Source organism: Geotrypetes seraphini, chromosome 6 (genome assembly GCF_902459505.1).
Source record: "Geotrypetes seraphini chromosome 6, aGeoSer1.1, whole genome shotgun sequence".
In the NCBI taxonomy this organism is placed as follows: Eukaryota; Metazoa; Chordata; class Amphibia; order Gymnophiona; family Dermophiidae; genus Geotrypetes; species Geotrypetes seraphini.
This window is the reverse complement of record NC_047089.1, coordinates 62,845,885-62,870,422: the sequence shown is the minus strand read 5'-3', so window position 1 is coordinate 62,870,422 and position 24,538 is coordinate 62,845,885. Positions and strand designations below refer to the sequence as shown.

General features: G+C 42.9%; 1 protein-coding gene across 2 annotated transcripts in view; it reads left to right on the top strand.

Moving 5' to 3' along the window:
* Positions 1-24,538, top strand: part of RB1 (RB transcriptional corepressor 1) — a 382,409-nt gene that overhangs the window by 327,226 nt on the left and 30,645 nt on the right. For both annotated transcript variants that reach the window (XM_033948118.1, XM_033948117.1), the window contains 3 exons: positions 7,989-8,149; positions 15,948-16,093; positions 17,206-17,310. In XM_033948118.1, coding sequence (XP_033804009.1) covers positions 7,989-8,149; positions 15,948-16,093; positions 17,206-17,310 — 412 coding nt within the window. The remainder of the gene's footprint in view (positions 1-7,988; positions 8,150-15,947; positions 16,094-17,205; positions 17,311-24,538) is intronic.

Sequence of the window (24,538 nt, the reverse complement as noted above, 5' to 3'; positions counted from 1 at the left end):
AAAATACAGGAACAAATTGGCAAAGTTTCAGTTTGGTGTAAAATGATATATGCCTGTCTCATAAAGGCAAAATGTGACTCCCTGCTCTAAAATAGATATGACTTTGTGTATATATGTGCTGGTAAGAACTGAAAAATCTGCACTTATTTTGCAAAATATGAGGTCTGACAATTAAGTTTGTGAACTTGCCTCTGCGCTTATATTGGCAGCATTGTACAAATAACTTGATAAAGTTTTATAACCTTGGTATATCAATGTCTCACAGCTGTGTTCGTGTCAATGTGCGGCGGTGTCTTGCTAAGTGGCATTCATTATTGTTATTGCATGTTTTTGTGTGTTGTCACGAGAATGTCGTTGCTTGAATTAGAGCAACAAGCAAACATTACATTTCTTGTTAAACTTGGCAAGAGTGGAAATGAAATCAGGGATCTGATTGGTCCAAGTTTATGTGGATAATGCCATGAAGAAAATGGCAGTATGCACTGAATTAAACATTTTTCTGAGGGGATAGAAAGCATCACTGATGAAGAAAGATCTGGGTGGTCAGTAATGAGCAGAACTGACAAAAACACTGCAAATATTTGTCAAATTGTGCGTCAAAATCATCGGCTGACTGTGAGAAGCATAGTAGACCAAGACTGTTGGAGCCCTCGACAAAATGCTCCCTGTTAAATCTGCACTCATTTCAATCTAACTATACCACATGGATTTCTAAAATGTATGTAGGTGTCAAAATGGAGCTCTGTCGAGTGGTGATATGAACCATTGTGTGGCTGCACAAACTTTCAACATTATTCAGCTAAGTGCTCATTAGTGAAAAACACTTTGGATGAATTTTTCCATGAATTGAGTTGCAACATGAATTGTTATGTGGTAGCATGAATTTTCAATTGGATTCAGCCAAGTATTTATTAGTGATAAACATTTTTTTATGAACTTTCACTTCAAATATTAACTTTTCTATGAACTTTTTTAATATTCCAATGCACTTTGAAAATCAACCGTCGAGTGATCAAGGAAGCATCAAGAAAGATAAACAGATTGCAGATAGGCTAAATTCATTCTTCGCGTCTGTCTTTACCAAGGAGGACACTGCATCAATGCCCGAACCAGGGAAAGTATTCAAGGGTGTAGTTGAGGATAGCCTCACCACAGTGAATGTGGACTTGGACATGATATACTATCAGATCGACAGACTAAGAAGTGACAAGTCCCCTGGACCGGATGGAATTCACCCGAGAGTGCTAAAGGAAGTTAAGGTAGAAATCGGAGAGCTATTACACTCCCTAGCTAATTTGTCAATTAGAACTGGGCGAATACCAGATGACTGGAAGATAGTGAATGTCATTCCAATCTTCAAAAAAAGGATCGAGAGGAGAACCAGGCAACTATAGACCTGTGAGTCTTATGTCAGTTCCTGGGAAGATGGTTGAAGCATTAATCAAGGATAGCATAGTGCAACACCTGGAAAATCACGACCTGATGAGAGCTAGTCAACACGGCTTCAGGAAGGGGAAGTCGTGCATGACGAATTTACTTTAATTTTTTGAGAAGGTGAAAAAACAAATCGATAGCGGAGACCCGGTTGATATAATATACTTGGACTTCCAGAAGGCGTTTGACAAGGTTCCACATGCTAGGCTTCTGAGGAAACTACAAAGCCATGGAATTGAAGGGGATGTACTAAGATGGATAGGCAATTGGCTGGAGAATAGATTGCAGAGGGTAGGCATAAATGGGAAGTTCTCAGACTGGGAAAAGGTGACAAGCGGTGTGCCCCAGGGCTCGGTTCTTGGGCCATTCTTATTCAATATATTCATAAATGACCTGGAAGAGGAAACGACGAGTAATATAATCAAGTTCGCAGATGACACAAAACTATGTCAGTCAGTTGGGTCACAAATAGACAGCGAAGAACTCCAAAGAGATTTGAACAAGCTAGAGAAATGAGCGGAAAAGTGGCAGATGAAGTTTAATATAGGCAAATGCAAAGTGATGCACCTGGGCACGAAGAACAGGGAACATGAATATAAAATGTTAGGTGTGACTTTGGGCAAGAGCGAACAGGAAAGGGATCTGGGGGTACTGATAGACAGGAACCTGAAGCCGTCGGCTCAATGTGCAGCGGCGGCAAAGAAAGCCAACAGGATGCTGGGCATGATAAAGAAGGGTATCACGAGTAGATCGGTGGACGTCATAATGCCGCTTTACAGAGCAATGGTCAGACCACACCTGGAGTACTGTATCCAACACTGGTCTCCTTACCTAAAGAAGGATATAACCCTGCTGGAGAGGGTGCAGAGGTGAGCCACAAAACTAATAAAAGATATGGGAAATTTGAGCTACAAAGAACGCCTCGGAAAACTGAGCTTGTTCACCCTTGAGAAGAGAAGACTGGGGATATGATAGAGACTTTTAAAATACTAAAAGGTTTCAACAAAATAGAGCAAGAAGCATCGTTATTCACGTTGTCAAATGTGACTCGTTCAAGAGGTCATGGGCTGAAATTGAGGGGTGGCAGGCCCAGGACAAATGTCAGGAAGTTCTGTTTCACACAGCGAGTGGTGGATGCTTGGAATGCTCTCCCGGAGGAGGGTGTGACGGAAACCTCCATTATGGGATTCAAGTGCAAGTTGGATGCACACCTCCTTGCAAATCACATTGAGGGATACGGGTAAATAAGGTCTTCATCAGGGAACACTTAGGTCTCCATCAGGGAACACCTAGATTGGCCTCCGCGTTTGCGGGTCGCCGGACTAGATGGACCAAAGGTCTGATTTGGTGAAGGCATTTCTTATGTTCTTATGATACTATGAAATTTCAGTGAGACTCAGTTCAGCACAGCACTTTCTATCAAATTATTTGAATATAATTTTATGTGAGCACTTTGCACTTTTATTATTGACACAGTGATTTTGAGAGTTTATTAAGCTTTTATTTTCCTTATCACTGGTGCGATAGTATTTTTGGTTAAATCAATTGCACAAAATTGAACTAAATGATGTATGGGGCAGTTCTTATTTAGACTTATGGTCTGGTGCTGGTCATCTATGAGTTACTGCCCGAGCCCACAGCCCCTCGTTTGTATGTAATGATCCCATACTGATGTCCATTATTTCAATTTTCTTCAATAGTTAATTCTTAATTAATTCCAAACATTCTCCCCAAGGGATGGTGTTAGCCAATTATAGATTGAATATTTAATCAGACACTATTGGCAACAAGATTGTCTTCAGGGTTTCTTTTTTTATGTTATTTTTCTAAGAACTGTTTAATATGAATGAAGTTGTAAAATGTTTGCAAGCACTCTTCTAGACCTTTCTCATTGATATTCTACTTACCTGCTATCTCTCTAGGCTCCTTGGCAAATCTGCTAGCCAGCGTACAGACTGGCTGCTGGAGCCCTTAGACAAACTTCTCGCTGTTAAATCTGCACTCATTTCAATCTAGTTTAACCTATCTCTCTCTGACTTGAAACATACTGACTTCTAGGACACCTTTAGAGATAAATTCCAAAGATATATCATGCTTATAGATCTGAGGCCTACGCCCACCCACCCTGCCCCTCATCCCACCAATCTCTAAACTCACATTACATTTATATACCCACAACTACAAATTAACACTAATTAAGGCTTCCACTACCAATCCTTACCAAACTACCTCCTCACCACCTTAACCACTACACACACCTGAAAATAGCTGTACCATAAATAAAAACACTGCATAATACCCTAAAACTAAGAGCTCAAACCACAACACTGCCCAATGATTCCATTTAGTCACTCTCTCCACCCATCTACCACTAAATAATTACCACAAACTCAAATTTAACCTACACAAATTAACTTTGAAGAAGGTTGGAAGGGTTCATCTATTGGACACAGTTATCACCAGTCATACCATCACAGACAGCTGGAATTGCCTTAAGAGTATTACTACAGAGATACAGATCAAGGCTCTGTAACCCAAGCCTAAGCACAACAGTCATTCATAATTTACACTGCCTTCATAATACCAATGCCACAATCTCTGCTCTCCTATGTCATTCCAATTACTCTCCTTACCATCATGTATTCCTCCATCCCAGTCATCACATGCCAGGGTAGATATGGTGACCTCTATCACCTTCCCTCAGAAAATCCTTAGCAAATAGCCCCCTCTACCGTAGGTGTATCCTCATCACCCCCACCCAATAACCTCACAATCACATCCTATCGAAAATGGCCCTCCATGTATAGGGCCTAAAATGTAATACTGGTTTATTCAAAATAGAAAATAGATTAGGTTTTCTGATATACATCAGAGGAATATAGAGTTTGGCCTATGTTTATTTGAGTGTTCACAGTTACCTAATGTGAAAGCTATCACTTCTTTAACCACTAGATGGCAAAATAATCCCAAAATTACAGTATGATGATAAGATAAAAAATTTATAATTCTTAAAACAATTGCAGAAAATGTGACAATCAAAGATAATTAAAAATTATTACAATAGTTACATATACATATTATCATAAAAATTTGTAATGGATCTCAGAATGTTAGATTTAAGATTTATAAAATTATTTTTTACTGTTTGATACAAATGATGATTGGCATTTTATATAATACATTCCACTGATAGGATTCCCCTTACTAACCCCCTCTTATACGAATGCATAGTGCGGGTTTTAGCGCTGGCAGTGGCAGTACCTGCTCTGACGCTCATAGGAATTCTATAAGCGTTGAAGCAGTTACCAACGCTGCCGGCACTAAAACCCGTGCTATGCATTCATAAAAGAGGGAGTAATTTAGGAATGTATTTATTTTGTTTTCTATCCCATTGTCCCCAAAGAGCTCAGAACGGGTTACAGGTTAAACATACATAGGGCTCCTTTTACTAAGGTGTGCTAGCTAGCGGTTTTAGGGCACGCTACAATGCCTCGCACACTAGATGCTAATGCCTCCATAGAGCTTGCGTTAGTATTTTTTGTTTAGCACAGGGTTTGCGCACACTAATTCTCAGCGTGCGCTAAAAACGCTAGCGCACCTTAGTAAAAGGAGCCCATAGTATACAGTTAACAGGATTTTTGCCATAATTTCGGTATGTTTACAATACAAGTTATTATCCTAACTTGACACATACTAGGGGACTAATACTAATACCTTATACATAATATACAGTCTATCGGTTACAATTTACTGTAGCTATTCTTATAGTGCAAGTTTTCCAGTCCAAGTTTTATCCTAATTGACACATAGACAGTTTATAGGTTGGATTTGCCATAGCTAGAGAAGTGCTTATTGATCTTTTTGTGGCTAAGACCTCATGATCATGGCCAAATAAAATTGGGTGACCCTACCCTCAATCAATAGTAAAGGATAATAATGCACCTGTGGAGAGACCACCCAGGTTGCAACCCAAATGTGTCTTTTGTAAACCCCCTTGGGGCTAGATTCACTAACCTGCCCGAATCTGAACAATCTGTTTCTGATTTGGACAGGTCCGACTGATTCACAAATCAGTCATATTCAAATGGGGGTGATCAGAGGAACGCCCCCATTTGCGAGCAGGGATTGCAAATGTGCGATACCCGCTCATGCGCAGACCCTGACAGTAGTGACAGGAGAAGCAGCCTCCTGTCACTGCAGTCAGGGCTCTGCCTTGATCACTCCTGCCTGCCCTGCTGTGCCCTGATCTCTCTTATCTGCTCACCGGACTCTCCTGCTCTCTGCCACCATTCCCCGCATTGCAAGCCCGTGGTTAAGTGGGCCTGCACTGCGGGTAACGGCGGCAGAGAGCAGGAGAGTCCGGCGAGCAGGCAGGAGAGATCGGGGTAGAGCAGAGCAGGCAGGAGAGCCTACACTAGCCCCACCCACCGGCCTGACACACCGGCCCTGCCCAACATCCCCTCCCCAATCAAGCACGGCCAGCCCACCAACCCCACCGCCTCACCCACGACCGGCCCACCCCAGGGACCACGGGAGCTCACAGCAGCCATTTCCTATTGGCGATCTGTAAGGGGCAGGAGCGTAGTAAGATCGCTCATGCCCCAAAAGCCCGCTAGACCACCAGGTAAGGTCCGGGGGATGTCAGAGCCGGCACAAAGTTATTCGCGATTTTTCACACTTCGTGGTCTGGCTCTGCCCCTAACCCCCGCGAATACCGAGGGAGAAGTGTAATGTGGTTTTTTTTTTAGCGTTTATGGCAGGAGGGAGTTGGCATCCCTCCTGCTTGGGGGGCGTGTTTTCTTCGGGGAGGGTACATTTTTTTGACAGGCCTGCCTGTTTGTTATTATTTTTTTTTTTTTAATTGGGCAGATATTTTGCATGTGTAACACACGCAAAATATCTGTGCCATGGAAAAAAATGAATAAAAAAGATAGGTAGGCCTGTCAAAAAACTTGCAGATCTGTCGGTAACTCAGTTACTAAAATAGATAGAGGGAAGATAATTTAATAAATATATAAAGTAATCAAATCATCAAACTAGCACCATTCAAGACTAAAATAAAAGCCATAATAACATCTGATGTAATAAATCTAAATCAAAATATTATCATAAATGTTCAAAATATAATTGAAATAATCCTTATACAGTATTTATTAAATTATCTTTCCTCTATCTATTTTGTTTAAATTTATAGGGTCGATATATGGTTAAGGCCTTTCTATATAATATCTTTTAGGTAACTCAGTTACCGACAGGTCTGCAGCAGTTGGGTTTGCCAGTAGTAAAACCCGATTCGAAATAGCCAAGCAATTGTTAGTGAATCAATCGCTTGGCTATTTTGAATGGGGTTTTGCTAATTTGCATGGGAGGGTCGAGATTGGATTGCTACAGGCGTTAGTGAATGGAGTTGGAGGGAAATTTGGTTGCAAAGGGCTTGCAAACCGATCAGTACACGATCAGTTTGCTTAGTGAATCTAGGTATCCCGTTCCACAGTTTGAGAAGCTCTGACTTAGAGCTTCTTGGGAATTTAAATGATTAATAAATGGAACCGTTAGCTACGCTCTTCAATCTTTCCCTGAGTACAGGAAGAGTCCCATTGGACTGGAAAACAGCTAACATCATTCCGCTGCACAAAAAGGGATGCAAAATGGAGGCTGCAAATTACAGTGCCTGACAGTATGACGCAGGACCTACTCTTACTGGAAAATGGTCCGCAACTTGGCAACTGAGTTTTAATGCCAAAAAATGTAAGGTTATGCACCTTGGCAGCAGAAATCCATGCAGTACTTACACTCTGAATAGTGAGACCTTAGCAAGAATTGCTGCAGAACGGGACCTAGGAGTAATCATTAGTGAAGATATGAAACTGCCAATCAAGTAGAGAAAGCTTCATCCAAGGCTAGGCAAATGCTGGGTTGCATCCGAAGAAGTTTTGTCAGCCGAAAGCTCGAACTTGTAATGCCATTGTACAGGTCCATGGTGAAACCTCATCTGGAATATTTTGTTCAATTTTGGAGGCCACATTATCAAAAGGATGTGCTGAGAGTGGAGTCGGTTCAGCGAATGGCCACCAGGATGGTCTCAGGACTCAAGGATCTCCCGTATGAGGAACGTCTAGATAAGTTGCAGCTATACTCTCTCGAGGAACGCTGAGAGAGGGGAGACATGATAAAGACGTTCAAATATGTTACTGGCCATATTGAGGTAGAAGAAGATATCTTTTTCCTTACAGGACCTACAGCAACAAGAGGGCATCCGTTGAAAATCAGGGGTGGCAGATTTCATAGCGACACTAGGAAGTATTTCTTCACCGAAAGGGTGGTTGATCGTTGGAATGATCTTCCACTTCAGGTAATTGAGGCAAGCAACGTGCTCGATTTTAAGAAAAAATGGGATAAGCATGTGGGTTCACTTCGAGGAAGTGCTTAGGGGGGAGGGTCCTTAGAGTGGGCAGACTTGTTGGGCCGGTGGCCCTTTTCTGCCATCATGTTCTATGTTTCGATGTTTACATAATTTTTGAAAGCATTACATTCTGGTATATTATTATTTGCAGATATCTTTCCCCTATAAGATCTCCCAGGAAAAAAGGATGCACAGGATCAGTGCGTGTAAATTCTACACAAAATACAGATGGACAGACCAGTGCTACGACCCAACCTCGGCATCCTCAAAGAGCACAGAGATCGACCTCTCTCTCTCTTTTCTACAAGAAAGGTTTGCCAATAATTTACAGGGAATTTGAACTTCAAAGATAGAGTTCATGTTGCTAATATCTTAGGAATTTCTCATCCTTACTCTGATCAAAGTAATTAAATTAACAACACAGGGAACTGGCACTTATGTGGAAATGAACTGGTAGAATTATCTATATATTCAAATGTGAACTGTTTTGTACTGTTAAGACATATTCCTTGATTAATCAGGTTCGTAAAATGAACAGTTTCTCTTGAAGATAATTGTACCATTAAATCAAGCATTCGTTATTGTATCCTCCAAATCTCCAGAAATAATTCAGTCCTTAAATCCAGCATAAACCTAAATTTAACAAAGTCTCTGCTTCTAAGATACTCTGAATTTCGTAATTGCCCCATCCTGTGCAAACAGCATATGATTCTTTACAGATGTTAAGCACCTCAATTTGCTCCCAGTTCTATTTGCAGGACCCAAGAGGCAGGCAGAGCTCCGAAGTCTCAATGCGTGGTTGAGATGATGGTGCAGGGATGAGGGGATTTAGATTTGTTAGGAACTGGGCAACCTGTTCTGAAACGGATAGACTCCACCTTAACCGGGATGGAACTAAGCTGCTAGTGCTAATGTTTAAAAAGGAGATAAGAGAAGCTGTAAACTGAGATGTGGAGGAAAGCAGACAGTCATCCAGGAGTTGATGGTTCAGTGTGAGGTATACATGAAGGATACTATTGAAACAGGATATTTAGGGAGTCCCAGTAGAGAGGTTTCAATAATGGTGAAAGAAAGCCAGGAGGATTTAAGAGGAAGGTAGAGTTACCTGGGTATAAATTATATCGCAAGGATAGAGTAGATCAAATTGGAGAGGGGGTTACGCTATATGTCAGAGAGGTAATTAAATAAAATAAACATTCTGCATAACATAGATAGCAGTGTGGAATCCATTAATATAAAGATTGGGTTATACTACCGTCCCCGGGACAAAATGAACAAACAGATGAAGAAATGTTTTCAGAGATTAGGAAATCTGGAGAGTTGGGCAATAGTATGGGTGATTTCAATTGCTGTAATCCTACTATAACAAGTTGGGGAGCACACTCATAACCATAAACAACAAAACTTATATGTGACCAGAATCTCATTCTTTTGTAATCCGCCTACAACCGCAAGGTATTGGCGGAATAAAAGAAACTGATGTAATTTAATCCTGGAGCCAATAAACCCAAAGAAAGAGGGCTAAAAAGTGTTATCATTGATTACTATACTCAGTTAAGAAAATGGAAAAAAAACCAACAATTTTAAATCATAAAACAAATTCCAAAGTGGATAAAAGACCTCAGTTTGTCTTCATGGGTCTAAAAAAAACTCTACTTACTTCTATCAATGTCTTTTTCCCTTTCTTTTTTAATACTTTTATCTTCTTAGAAATACTTCAATCTGTCAGTGTTACCAATTAAATTGCCACTCTCTAACACTTAACTTAGGCTGCCCTCCATGCTCACCTTTCTAGGAGTCAAAACTTGGATTGGCCTTTCAGAAAGGACCAGAACAGAACCTTGCCACATCATCTTCTGAAGAAAACTGAAAACCCATCTGTTCAATACGTAATCTCCTTTACCCTCTCCTCTCTTCCTTTCCTCCCTTCCTCCTCTCTCCCCTTCCTCTCCTACTTATCCACCTCCTCTCTCTCCCTCCTCTTTCTTTCCCCTCTTACCTCTTTTTACAGTTGCCTTGAGCTTGTATAGGTATGAGCGACGCACAAATAGAAGATTAGATTAGATTCTCACAGAACGAAATTGAAACGTAGCAATAATAATGTAGCAGTAACTTTGTGTCAACAATGTGGAGCAAGAGCAAAAACACTTAGGGCTCCTTTTACTAAGGTGCGTTAGCGTTTTTAGTGCATGCACAAAATTACCATGCGCTACACAGTACAGTGCACTTCTAGAATAACGCCAGCTCAATGCAATTTAGCGCGCGCTATTCTGCACGTTAAGGCCCTAACACACCTTAGTAAAAGGAGCCCTTAGCTGTAGTGTTGGATCATTGAAGCCTCGATAATTCCACGGCTTGCTGTAAAGTCCTTCTCGCTGTTTCTATCATCACCATTCCTGTCCAGAGTCCACGCAGCTAGCGCCCAAAGGGAAATCCCCATTTTGCCAAAATTGGCTGCGTCAGGGGTTTCACATAATTTTTGCTGTGTCCTTTCTTCTGCTCTATGCTGACAGCTTTACATGCACTGCTCCTTGCCCATTACTTTCAGGAATGGCACTCAGGACATTGATAGAAACAAGTGGAGTTTTTCAGAAACAATGAAGACAAACTGAGGCCTTTTCTCCACTTTGAAATTTGTTTTACGATTTAAAGGTTTTTTCCTTTTTCTTAACTGAGTATAGTAATCAGTAATATATTTTTTAGCCCTCTTTCTTTTGGTTTATTGGCTGCAGGATCCTTATCACATAGACTGTTGTTTATGATTTCAATTACCGCATTGACTGGTTAAATGTTAATCAGGGAGTTCTAGGGAGGTAAAATTCCTAGACATCTTAAATGACTGCTTCTTGGAGCAACTGGTCCAGAAACTGAGAACATGGGGAGCTATTTTAGATTTGGTCCTTAGTGGAATGCAAGGCATAGTACAGGAGTTAACTTTGTTGGGTCTGCTGGGAAATAGTCTGTTATTGAGAAAGACATGGAGGAAGCCACTGCTTGCTTTGGATCGGTAGTATGGAATATTGCTACTCCTTGGGTTTTGGTACTAATGACCTGGATTAGCCACTATGAGAATGGGCTACTGGGCTTGATGGGCCATTGGTCTGACCCACTAAGGCTATTCTTATGTTCTTATAACATGATCAAATTTGAACTGATACCGGGAGTGACGTCGCAAAAGAAATCTATTGTGAAGGCATTTAATTTTAAAAAGGGCGACTATGATAAAATGAGGAAAATGGTTAAAAGAAGCTAAAAGGATCAGTTGCAAAGGTTAGGACTGTAAACCAGGCATGGATGTTATTTAAAAATACCATCATGGAAGCTCAGACCAGATGTAATCCACGTTTCAGCAAAGGTGGAAAGAAGAAGAAACAAGAGCAGATATGGTTAAAAGGTGAAGTGAAAGAGGCTATTAGAGCAAAAAAAAACAACCAACATCCTTTAAAAAATGAGAAAAGGATCTGAATGAAGAAAATAAGAAGATATACAAGCACTGGCAAGTTAGATGCAAAGCACTGATAAAAAGCTAAGAAAGAATATGAAGAGAAAACTTGCAAAAGAAGCAAAAACTCATAACAAATTTTTTAGGTACATCAGAAGCATTAACCTGTGAGGGAATCTGTAGAACTGTTGGATGATCAAGCACTCAGGGAAGATAAGGCCATAGCAGAAAGACTGAATGAATTCTTTGCTTCTGTCTTTGCGGAAGAAGATGTAAGAGATCTACCTGAAATGGAAAAGGTTTTCAAGGATGATGATGTGGAGGAACTGAAAGAAAACTCTATGAATCTGGAAGATGTACAAAGCCAAATTGACAAGTTAAAAAGTGATAAATCACCCGGACTGGATGGTATACATCCCAGGGTAATAAAAGAACTCAAACAGGAAATTGCTGACCTGCTGTTAGTGATCTGTAACCTGTCACTAAAGTCATCTGTAGTACCTGAAGATTGGAGGGTGGACAATGTTCTGCCAATTTTTAAAACGGGTTCCAGGGGAGCTCCAGGATATTACAGACCAGTAAGTCTGACTTAAGGCAAAATGGTGGAAACAATTATAAAAAATAAAATTGTAGACTACGTAGACAAAAATGATTTTTAATGGGACAGAGTTAGCAAGTGTTCAGCTGAGGAAGATCTTGCCTCACCAATTTGCTTGACTTCTTTGAAGGTGTGAATAAACATGTGAATAAAGATGAGCCAGTTGATATAGTATATCTAGATTTTCAGAAAGTTTTAGACAAAATTCCTCATGAGAGGCTCATGAGAAAATTAAAGTGTCATGGGATAGGTGGCAAAGTTCAGTTGTGGATTAGGAATTGGTTATCGGATAAAAAATAGAGGGCAGAGTTAAATGGTCATTTTCTCTCAATGAAGGAAACAGTGGAGTGCTGCAGGGGTCTGTACTGGGACCGGTGCTATTTAACTTTTTTAAAATAATCTGGAAATTGGAACGAGAAGTGAGGTGATTAAATTTGCAGATGACACTAAACTATTCAAAGTTGTTAAAATGCATGCAGATTGTTAAAAATTGGGAGACTGGGCGTCCAGGTGGCAGATGGAATTTAATGTGGACAAATGCAAAGTGATGCACATTGGGAAGAATAACCCAAATCACAGTTACCAGATGCTAGGGTTCACCTTGGGGGTTAGCGCCCAAGAAAAGCATCTGAGTGTCATCGTAGACAATTTGATGAAACCTTCCGTCCAATGTGTAGCAGTGGCCAAGAAAACAAACAAGATGCTAGGAATTATTAAAAAAGGGATGGTTAACAAAGACTAAGAATGTTATAATGCCTATGTATCACTCCATGGTGCGACCTCACCTGAAATATTGTGTTCAATTCTGGTTTCCTTATCTCAAGAAAGATATAGCAGCACTGGAAGGCTATTCTTATGTTGTTATGCAAGTTGCTTGCAGAAGACATCGATCTTTTTCTTTTCTCCATCCCTCTTGTCTCTCTAGGCAGCACCCCTCTCCTCAGTTTTAATTTCCGAAAGCGAGTTGAAAAGATGTCTTTTAATCTGTTCTTGTTCGAGGCTTCCCTGTGCTAAGAGATTCCCAGCAGTACTGGGACAGCTCTACCTGGGAAAAGGGCCAGAATTTGGCGTCTGAAGCCAGGAGGGTCACACTTTTAAAAGAAGCACCTGCATAGCCAGCCTGCTCTAACCCTTAGATCTCAGGAATAGGTTCCTTGGGAGCGGTGCTCGCTCCTGCAGTAGGGTTACCAGATTTCATAATGAAAAAAAGAGGACATGTGTCCCTGCCCCATGGAAGCAGGGTATCTTTTTATGCACTGTGCCTTCCTTTCTACTGAAGGTAGTTTCAGCATTTCATGTCAACAAGGATGTGCAGCTTCCCACTTTTCAGCCCACGGGAGAGAAGGAACAAGAGAAAGTGTTGAAGTTGCTGGTTGTCAGGAGAGTTCTACTTTGTTATCTTGAGGTGACAAATGAGTTCCCTCTATCGAATCACCTATTTATCTTGATCAGTGCTAGCCGTTGGGACAGACCAGCCCCTAAAGCTTCTACCTTCAAATGGATCTGCATGGCTATTTCTTCAGCGTACATTGGCTGTGGAAAGCAGCTGCCGTTTGCAATTGAAAACTCACTCTACCAGAAATGTGACATCTTCCTGGGCAGAGTCCAGGGTAGTGCCACCTGATGAAATTTGTAGGGTAGGCACATGGTGTACTCTCTATACCTCTACAAAATTTTATAGAGTGGATGTGGCGGCACAAACGGACAGGGCCTTTGGGTCCTCTGTGCTGGTCACAGGTTCATCTGTCCCATCCATAAGGAATTGTTTGCTGTTTGCACAATAAGGAAGGATTAGTTCCTTACCTTGATAATCCTTTTTCCTGTAGAACAGCATACGATTCCTTACACCTCTCCCCGTTAGATGTCTGTTATGCCTGCATTGGCTTGTAGGCAGAGAAGAGTATCCGGCTTGGCTCGAGGCAGCCGAAGAAGAGGAAAAAAAATCCTTTGAATATAGGCATATTAGAGCCGAGATTGATATCAGCCCGTTTTGTTTTGCTAAGAGCTGTACAAGTATTAGTGCTGGTTGCAAACAAGTAGGTGTTTTTTTTCTCCACCATTATTTGTTTCTCGGTTGAGTAGTTTGTTAATTTTTGTTTACTATTGCAAAGCAGATCAAACTTATCTAGATCGGGGAGTTTCCCAAGCCCCCCCCCCCTCTTGTTTTCTTTCCTCTCCTAGGAGTTATCTTTTGCTTTGGTGTGCATTGAGGAGAGGAGGCACTGCCCAGAGAGACAAGGGGGCAGAGAGAAAAAAAGTTGAGGTACTTAACCCATCCATAAGGAATCCTATGCTGTTCTGCAGGAAAGATGATTATCAAGGTAAGAACCTAATCCTTCATACTTTTCATCAACCTCTAAACTTCCTCTACCTCAGTAACCCCTTCCTTCCTTTCTGGCCCTAAACCCTTGACCCTTATAAAATGTTTAAACTGTATATATCCCAGCATTAACCCATGCTCATCCTGCAACCAACTAAATGTTACATTTGTCACCCTCAGGCAATTGGCCAAACTGATGAATTCCTTTCTAAATCCATTTTTCAAATTTGAGCAGTAATATTAGACATATCAGCTTAATATTTTCATAAACCTATTTGATCCTTGCATTTCCATGTAAAGATCCCAATTTAGTGAATAGTTGATCAAACAACCAAGTCACGATTTTCCTAAAATGGAAGTATGATGATTCATCTTAATCGTTTCTGGTAAATTATTCCAAAATTGTCGTGCAGTTCCTAAGACCATACCTAATTGTCACAATGGGGATAACCACCTGTACTCTGCTTTAAACCCATTCTTGGATCCATTTTAAAAGTATACTCCCTACGGGACTTGCTGGGGTCTTCCTGGTAAGTAATGAAGGGAACAGAATCAGTCCCCTAGTGTTCCATTGGTAGTTTCACAAGACTTCTGCTAGGGGACTGAGGATGCCATTTTGGCTGTGGGAATCCCTGGGGTAGGAACATCAAGGGACTGCTGCTCCTCTTCGTACCCCGTTCCCCCATGCCTACCAAGGAAAGCTAGTAGGTGTCAATGAGGGAGAGAGGGCTGAGAAAGGGTGTGATTTTAAAATTTATTGGGAGAGGATTTTTAATACTAAACACCAACACCTTTAAATTGTTTCCTTGAAGTATCTTCTAGCCCAGTGATCTCAAACTTGCGACCCAGGGGCCACATGCGGCCCGCCAGGTACTATTTTGAGGCCCTTGGTATTATAACAAATGATTCTTTATGGAAAACTTGTGCCTTAAGTGTCCAGCGGTCACGTACTGGAACATTGCCCACTTGACTGCTTTAACCTCACGAAAGTGCTTTCCTGTGTCTGTACGCAATTGTCCTCTCCACTCCACCTCACAATTGCATCTCTTGCAGTTGATACTTTGATAGTTTTTCATTTTCTGCATGTTGCAATTTATAAACCTTTCCTTAATTGCTTCTGATAATTTCAGATAATCCACATTTTGGATTTGTAGATACTTACGTCATGCAAAGTTGTCATTTCTTTAATAAGATGTTAACTATTTTTTTTCTGCGGCCCTCCAAGTACCTACAAATCCAAAATGTGGCCCTGCAAAGGGTTTGAGTTTGAGACCACTGTACTAGCCACATGTTAGTAACTCAGCACTCCTAGGATGGAAAGTGATCTTTGAGGTGGTGATTGTTTTCTATGAATAACATAGCTTGCAAGGCTTGTATAATATTAAAGAACTTTGCATTCATTTGAATGCTTCCAAAGCTCATTGTTATACAACATGTGTGGTATTAAATCCCATGTTAAGCTGTGTTAGTGGATGTTATTGCTGGTTACGGTAATGCATAATATTACCAATGCAGTTTAGTAAGTAGAAACTTAGGGCGCTAAGGGGGTTAGTGCGTCGGACATTTCATCACGCGCTAACCCCCGCGGCAAGCCAAAAACCTAACACCTCGTCAATGGAGGCCTTAGCAACTAGCGCAGCAGGCGGTTGAACGCGCGGTATTTCACACATTAACCACCTACCGCACCTTGATAAAAGGAGCCCTTAAGTTTGCAGTAAGTCCTGAGTTTCTGATATGCTTTTCTTTTAAGTATATCGACTGGCATACCTGCGGTTGAAGGCTCTTTGCTCACAACTCTTATCTGACCACCCTGAGCTAGAATATGTGATTTGGACCCTTTTCCAGCACACCCTGCAAAATGAATGTGAACTTATGAAAGACCGGCATTTAGACCAGGTAATCTATAGAGATGTGACCAGCAAGATTGGTTTCTGTCTCATTCTTTTTTTTTTTTTTTTATTCTTTATTCAATTTTTAAACTATAGAAGTGCACAAAAATAATACATTTACATAGAATATTAAAATAAAGCACATTAAACTTATAAAAATTTATAAAAAAAGGAAAATTATTTCCCCCACCCTTCCACCTATTAATCCACAAATAGATACCTTCAAGAACAATCAATATATACCCGTTAAACCAATTCCAAAACCTCTCCCCCACCCTGGATGTCTCATTCTTTTTAATATCTGCAGCCAATGAAGAGATTACAATAGATATAAAAGTAACATTATCTTTTCCAAACATGTGTTAGAACAGTACGATGCCTCAACACTTTATTTTCTTTTTCTTTTGGATGTAGTATTACTTTAACAATTGCAATTATTGGAATTAATGGTGTTTCTGCATGGTTAAAGTTCTGTGACATCTGCTGTTTTTGTTCAGTCTTAGAATACATACATGGGCTAAATGATCATTACATTATATTTCATTAAAATTTATAGTCCGCCAATACCCAAAGAGTTCAAGGCGGATTGCAATAAAGTATGCATAGCGGGAATATTACCATCCAATTACAGCGCAGTGAGAGGGGGCACATAGGCAGTTACCACAGAGTAGAAGCAAGGATTCTCAAACACACAAATCATTACCACAATACGTGAGATCTGTATTCAGTTCCCAAGTGTGGTCTCTACTCTGGACTTGCTGGAGCTGGAGATGCTTTGAAGGCAGTTTCACAGCCCCCTTGATTGAAAGGGATTCCAAAATTATCACTCAATAGCTACAGCTCAATGACCAGATACAGTGTGCTCATGTACCATGTGCCAGAGAGAGGCAAGGGCTATGTTCCTTAACCAAAGACTATCATTGCAGTAGCCATGCTCCTTAGGAATGACAAAATGGGTGGAAATATAGGGTTGTTGCAGATGGAAGACTAATAGCATCATAATTTCAGCAGGAGCTTGATCCAGTTCAGCTGGAAGCCAAAAGGAGCAGAAGGAAACTGATGAGCAAAATAAAGCCTAAGTACTTGAATTCTTTATCCTCTGTTTTGTTTTTTGGATAGATTATGATGTGTTCCATGTATGGTATCTGCAAAGTGAAGAATATAGACCTAAAGTTTAAAACTATTGTTCATGCGTACAAGGACCTGCAGCACACAAACCAAGAGGTATGAGTAACTGTTTTCACAATATAGGGATAGCAAAAGTTGAGCAAGCAGTCTTAATTTTCATTCCGGTGCAATAGGAATGGTGTGCTGAACAGTAGGGTTATCCATTCATGCTCGCAAGCATTCTGCAGAAGATGTCAATCACAGCTTTTCAGCTCCTCCTCCTTCCCCGTCTCTGCTGTTCGCTTTAGTTCTTCCTTTTGCAGGCAAGCATGAAGGTGTTGTTCTAATCTGTTCCCTTTATTTTTTGTGGTGTGTTTTCTGTCTTTTTTGGTTGTTTGTGGTTTTTACGCAGCTCCAGTCTGTGCCTGTTTGGAGAGTAGCAGACTCTGTCTGCAACTGGCATGTGCATCCTTTGGGGACCTGTACAGTAAGCCTGCTGAATATTTGTGGAAGTTCAGGGTTATGGGCCTTCAGTGTTTGCTTGCTTCCTTGACTTGGTCAGGAGCTTTAGGCTGTTAGGCATCAATATTGTCCTTCGGGATGCTCACAGTGCTGGCTACAGTTTTTCCCCCCTTATTTATTTATTTATTTGTTCATTTTTATAGCCCGTCCTCCCCAGAAACTCTCTTTTTAGCATTCATTGTGACCCAGGGGGGTGGAGGTTTAGTCCGACTGAAGTCCAACTGGCAGCCCAAAGATCTTGGTGTGATAGCTAACGGTGGATTGAGGCAGAAAATCCCTCAAGAACCAGCTACTCTTTCAAGAAGCTGAAGCAGGCTGCAGCACATTTTCCCCTGTCCTAACGTACCCCTCATTGTCTTTTCCTCCGTTCTGCAAACCAAATTCATGCCTCCCACAGGTGTTTACCTCCTCTAGCCGGCTCCCTCCTCCCATCGCAATTCTCTTTGTAAAACCACAGCTCACAGCTGACCCGGCAGCTTGACCCTTTGTACCTCCTCCTCTGGTTGGCTCTCTCCTCCCAGTGGCCATGGCCATGGCCACTGGTTCCAGCACAAGGTTCGTGGCTGACCCAGAAGCCTTCCCTCACGTCAGAGGGAAGGCTTCTGGATCAGCCTTGAGCCGCGTGTAGGAACCATCAGCTGCGACTTAACGAAGAGAAGTGCCACTGGGAGGAGAGAGCTGGCCAGAGGAGGTAAACACCTGTGGGAGGCATGAAGGGTCAGGTTGCCAGGTCAGACACATGCAGGAACCATGGCCGCAGCTTTGCAAAGAGAACTGCAATAGGAGGGAACTGGCCAGAGGAGATAAACACACGCCAGAGGCATGAATTTGGAATGCAGAACAGAGGGAAAAATGATGAGGGACATATTTGGAGAGGAAGACGGGTACATGTTAGCACAGGAAGGGAGAAGCAGGGTCGCATTGGGATACAGAAGGAAGGAAGGGAGGGAGCACAAACTTCAGATAAAGGATGGAAGGAAGGAGGGAGAATGAAATTGGGAGATAGGATAAAACAATGGAAGGAGTGAGGGAAAGAGATGCTGAGGTGGGGGGAAGGAATAGAAAGGGAGAATTGTTGGGCATGGGTGTCTAAGGGAAAGAGAGACAGTGCACATGGGGAAATGAAGAGGTGAATTGTTGGGCATAGGGAGGGAAAAAGAAATATTGGACATGGTGGTGGGAGAGGTGTGAGGTACAGATGCATGAGGAAGGTTGTGACAGCCTATGGGGAAAATCTGTGGTGGTGGGAGATTCAGAAAAACTGTGTTTTGACTGTTTCTACAGCTACAGATTTGTTCCCCGTTCTCCCCCCCACCCATCTTGGATTTCCCAATTTTATTTTTCTGTATTCTCACACTCCCTTAAAATACCTTGTTATGCCTCAAAATTGGTAGGGATGGAGTCCTCAGACCCTAATACCCCTTTTATGCTGGAAGGGCGGCTGAAGAGTGCCCTTGTCGCATGTGCTGCGAGGCTTGTTAATGTGTTCACTACATTACTGTTTCCTCACTGATTGTTTTACACTGATTGTTTTAACTTCATCTAAGCAAATCAGAGACCTAATTTGGGGGAGTTCCCCATATCCCTCCTTCTTCTGTCTTCTACAGGTCACCAGCTTTGGTACAAAAAGAAGGGGGCAGCATTGACCATGGAGAAGGAGTTGGAATGCTGTGATTGACATCTTCTGCAGTATGCTGCAAGCATGGATGGATAACCCTATGGTTCAGCACACCATCCTTATATACTGGAAAATATGTTATCAAAGTAAGAACCTAATCTCTTTTTTTGTTACAATGCATACAAGTCCTGACAAGTGGGTTAAGTCTCCACAATCGTAAGCTGTTGCAGAAGAAATCATACAATTTTTCTTTAGCTCCGCCTCCTTCCTCAGTGGACTATAGTGCATGTCTTCAGTTTTTTTCCTTCTGCAAGTGAGCTGGAAGGTGTCTTTCTGATCTGCTCTGAGAAGTTTTATTATTTTCAGGTTTTTATCTGACTTTGAGTCTTGTGCTCAAGAGGTCTCCAGTGGCCTGGGGCAGCTCTGCCCGGAAGAGGACACGGACCCTTTGACGAGCTGTCTGCTGCTGGCAGGGCAACTATAAAGAAACTTGTCTAGCCAGCCTGCACTAAAGTTAAGGAACTCAGGGATCATTCCTCTGTGAACAAGGCTCATCCCTGATTTATCAGGCGCTTGAGCGCAGGCTGTTTGCCCCTGGGTGGTCTGGGAGGAATTTGACGGGTGCTGGCTGTACTTTTCCACCCCCCCCCCCCCCCCCATTGCCGCACATGGAGCCATAGAAACATAGAAGAAACATAGAAAAATGACAGCAGATAAGGACCATACCCCATCAGGTCTTCCCACCCAAGTCTACTTTCCTAGAGATCCCACTCCTAATGACCGATCTCCTTAACTTAACCCTCTAAGGGATCCCACACGGGCATCCCATTTACTCTTAAGATCTGGCACGCTGTTGGCCTCGATTACCTGCACCGGGAGCTCGTTCCAAGGATCAACCACTCTCTCAGTGAAGAAATACTTCCTGGTGGCGCCATGAAATTTCCTGCCCCTGAGTTTGAGTGGATGCCCTCTTGTGGCCGATGGTCCCTTGAGAAAGAGAATCTCCTCTTCCATCTTGATACGGCCGGTGATATGTTTAAACATCTCGATCATGTCTCCTCTCTCCCTACGTTCTTTGAGAGAGTAGAGCTGCAAATTCTTCAGCCTCTCTTCGTACGAGAGATCCTTGAGCCCCGAGACCATCCTGGTGGCCATCCGTTGAATCGACTCTACTCTCAGCACATCTTTACGGTAATGTGGCCTCCAGAATTGCACACAGTATTCCAAATGAGGTCTCACCATGGTTCTGTACAATGGCATTATGACTTCAGGCTTCTGGCTGACGAAACTTCTGCAGATGCAACCTAACATCTGCCTTGCCTTCTATGAAGCCTTCTCCACTTGATCGGCAGTTTTCATGTCTGCACTGATGATCACTCCCAAGTCTCGTTCTTTTGAAGTCCTAGCTAAGGTCTCACCATTCAAGGTGTAGGTTCTGCACGGGTTTCTGCTGCCGAGGTGCATGACCTTGCATTTCTTAGCGTTGAAGTCCAGGTACCAGGTCGAGGACCAATGCTCCAACAAATGCAGGTCCTATGTCATACTATTGGGCAAATTGCCGTTGCTCACTATATTACATAGTTTGGCGTCGTCAGCGAATAATGTTATTTTACCTTGAAGTCCCTGGGTTAGGTCCCCTATGAATATGTTGAAAAGGAGCGGACCCAAGACTGAACCCTGCGGTACTCCACTGGTAACCTCTGAAGTTTTAGAGAGGATACTGTTAACTACCGCCCTCTGAAGTCTACCACTCAGCCAGTCAGTGACCCATGCAGTTTGTGTTTCTCCTAAATCCATCGATTTCATCTTGCTCAACAGCCTGTGATATGGGACGCTATCAAAAGCTTTACTGAAGTCTAGGTACAAGACGTCCAGGGATTCTCCCAAGTCCAGCTTCCTTGTTACCCAGTCAAAGAAGCTGATGAGATTGGATTGGCAGGACCTACCCTTGGTGAATCCATGTTGACTGGGATCCCGTAGATTCTCCTCATCCAGGATTGCGTCTAATTTACGTTTGATTAGTGTTTCCATGAGTTGACATACAATTGATGTGAGACTCACCGGTCTGTAATTTGCAGCTACTGCCCTGCAACCCTTTTTGTGCAGTGGAACGACGTTAGCAGTTTTCCAGTCCAAGGGGACTCTCCCCATACTTAGGGAGAGATTGAAGAGTACTGATAACGGTTCCGCCAGGACATCACGCAACTCACTGAGCACCCTGGGGTGTAGATTGTCCGGTCCCATGGCTTTGTTCACCTTGAGTCTTGTTAGTTCGCAGTAGATGTCGCCGGGTGTGAATTCGAAATTCAGAAACGGGTCTTCCGCGCTTTGCCTTGCCTGCAACTGTGGACCGTGCCCCAGTGCTTCGCAGGTGAAGACTGAGCAGAAGTATTCATTTAGTAGTTCGGCTTTATCGGATTCTGCGTATTTCCCATTTGTTTTTCTAAGGCATACTATCCCGTCTGTGTTTCTTTTTCTGTCTCTAATATACCTGAAGAAGGATTTGTCTCCCTTCTTAATGTTCATTGCTAGAGTTTCTTCTACTCGAAGTTTGGCCTCCCTAACTGCCGTTTTGACCGCTGCAGACCTGGCCATATGTTCTAGTTTAGCTTCCCTTTTCTCCGTTCGTTTGTAGGAAATAAATGCTTTTTTCTTCTCTTTGATGAGGTACGAGATCTCTGCGGAGAACCATTGGGGTTTATTGTTTCTCCACCGTTTATTTACTGATTTTATGTAGAGGCTTGTTGCTTCGTGTATGGTAGATTTCAGGGATGACCACATAGCCTCCACATTATCGGTCGGAGCTTGGTTCTGCAGTGTCCAATGGACGAAATCTTCCATGCGTTCGAAGTCAGTGCCTCGGAAGTTGAGTACCTTTGTTCTCGTGTTTGATCTAGGGAAACCTTTCCTGAGGTAGAATCACTGGTCACTGGAGGCTAGCATATCTCCTACCGAGACCTCCTATCCCCGTTGGTGAGTACCAGGTCCAGGATCGCCTGGGCCCTAGTGGGCTCCAATACTATTTGTTTGAGTCGTGCTCCCTTTATGGATGTTAACAGCCTCCTGCTGCCGCTGGTTGTCGCTGAATATGTGTTCCAATCTGCGTCAGGCATGTTGAAGTCCCGTAGCAGAACAGCGTCTCCCCGTAGAGTGATATTCTCTATGTCTTCAATTAATTCTGAGTCTTTGTCTTCCAGTTGTCTTGGAGGTCTGTATACTACACCAAGATACAGACATTTTTCTCTGCCTCTGGCCAGGTTCACCCAGAGGGATTCCCCGGTATACTTCACATCTGTGATTCTGGTGGTTTTGATGTCTTCTTTAATGTATAGTGCTACCCCTCCTCCTAACTTGCCCTCTCTGTCTTGACAAAGTAAGTTGTAACCCGGTATAGCCATATCCCACCCATGAGAATCCGTTAACCAAGTTTCAGATATCGCCATCACGTCTAGGTCGGCATTCATTATTTCGGTCTCCAATTCTAGAATTTTATTGCCTAAACTGTGTGCATTAACATACATAGCACCTCCATATCCCGTGATTGCTAAGTCCCTTTGGGGAGTTTCCCACCTGAGTTAGTGTGATTCCTAGAGAATTGTTTGCAATGGGGGTGCTTACCTTGGACTTAGAATCGGAGTTTCGACTCGCCTCATCAGGATGATTACTTTCTCCACTTGTATATGAGTGGGTACCCTCCCCCAACTTACCTAGTTTAAAGCCCTACGAAGCAGGCGGGCTAGTCTGTGTCCGAAGATGTTCTTACCTCTATTGGTCAGATGGAGTCCATCTTGTCCCTGAAGTCCTTGCAACGCCTCTCCATGTTTCAGGAATCTGAAGTTCATTTCCCGGCACCATCCTTGTAGCCACTCGTTAGTCCTCAGTATACGCTCATCCCTGGCACTTCCCTTGCCTCTAACTGGGAGGATCGAGTAGAAGACCACCTGCGCTCCTGTCCGCTTCAGCCTCTCACCCAGAGCTCCAAAATCTCTAGTTATGTTCTCCGGAGTGTTCCTAGCAGTGTCGTTTGTGCCGATGTGGATGAGGAGCATGGGGAAGTGATCTTGGGGCTTGAAAAGCCTATCAAGACAGGCAGTGGCATCTCGTACCCTGGCTCCAGGCAGACAGCAAACCTCCCTTGACTGCATATCCGGTCTGCAGATTGGTACCTCGGTGCCCCTCAGCATGGAGTCCCCAATGACTATTACTCTGCACTTCTTCAGGGGGAGTCGAACAGTTGTCCCCGGAGTTGGAGCTGTGTGTTGGACTTGCTCCTGCTCCTTGTCGGCAGCCTCTTCCTGTAGGATCTGGAATCTGTTCCTCAGAGTGAGTTGTGGGGTTGATGTAAAGCTGCCCTGTTGGTGAGAAAAAGAAGAAGGTGAAGAGATTGACAGGGGGGGGGGGGAGATCTCCTGTGCTTGCCCGTGGAGGAGGTCACCAGCTGCCAGGAGTCAGCGTCTCCAGCCATCTCCTGTATCCCAATTGTTGGTTTAAAAGCTGGTGATTTGGGTGTCTCGAGGATAGACCTGTCATGGGACAGCTCGGTGATTTGGGACAGTTCCTGGACGATTCCGTCAATGTAGGCCTCATCCTCTCGGATGCTTCTCAGGCGTTTCACCTCCTCCCTGAGACTCCTTAGTTCTTGCATGATGTCTCCGTCTAGCTGGTCGACCTCCTCTGTCTGTGTAGAGACTGTAGAGAACTGGTGGGGGAGGGGGATGATCTCGGTCTGCACAGAGACCTCTGTCCACCGTCCTGGGTCCTCCTTCTGCACGCATGCTGTGGTCACCTCCTGGATCCCCTCGGTTATTGGAAAGCTGGTCTTGATTGCAGACATGGCGCTTCTTGTTCTCCCTGCCATATCCAAGTTGTAGCCGAGGTCTGCCTGATAGTAAGTAAGATAGAGAGTTAGAAGAAATATCTGTCTGTGAGTTAGTGTGAGAGTTTGAAAGATTAGGGTATGAATTAAAGAGTTAGAAGTTAGAGTTAGAAGAAATATCTGTCTGTGAGTTAGAGTGAGAGTTGAAAGATCAGAGTGAGAGTTCGAGAGGGTGTCTGCCTGTGAGATAGAAAAAAAGTTTAAAGAATAGGGTAAAAGATTAGGCTCTTCTTAAGGCTCTTCGCAAAGACGCTCTCGCTAAGGCGAGCGCCTTTGCTGCGCGCCATTGACTCGCCTCCTTTAATGGAGGAGCCCAGTCGCGAGCTGCT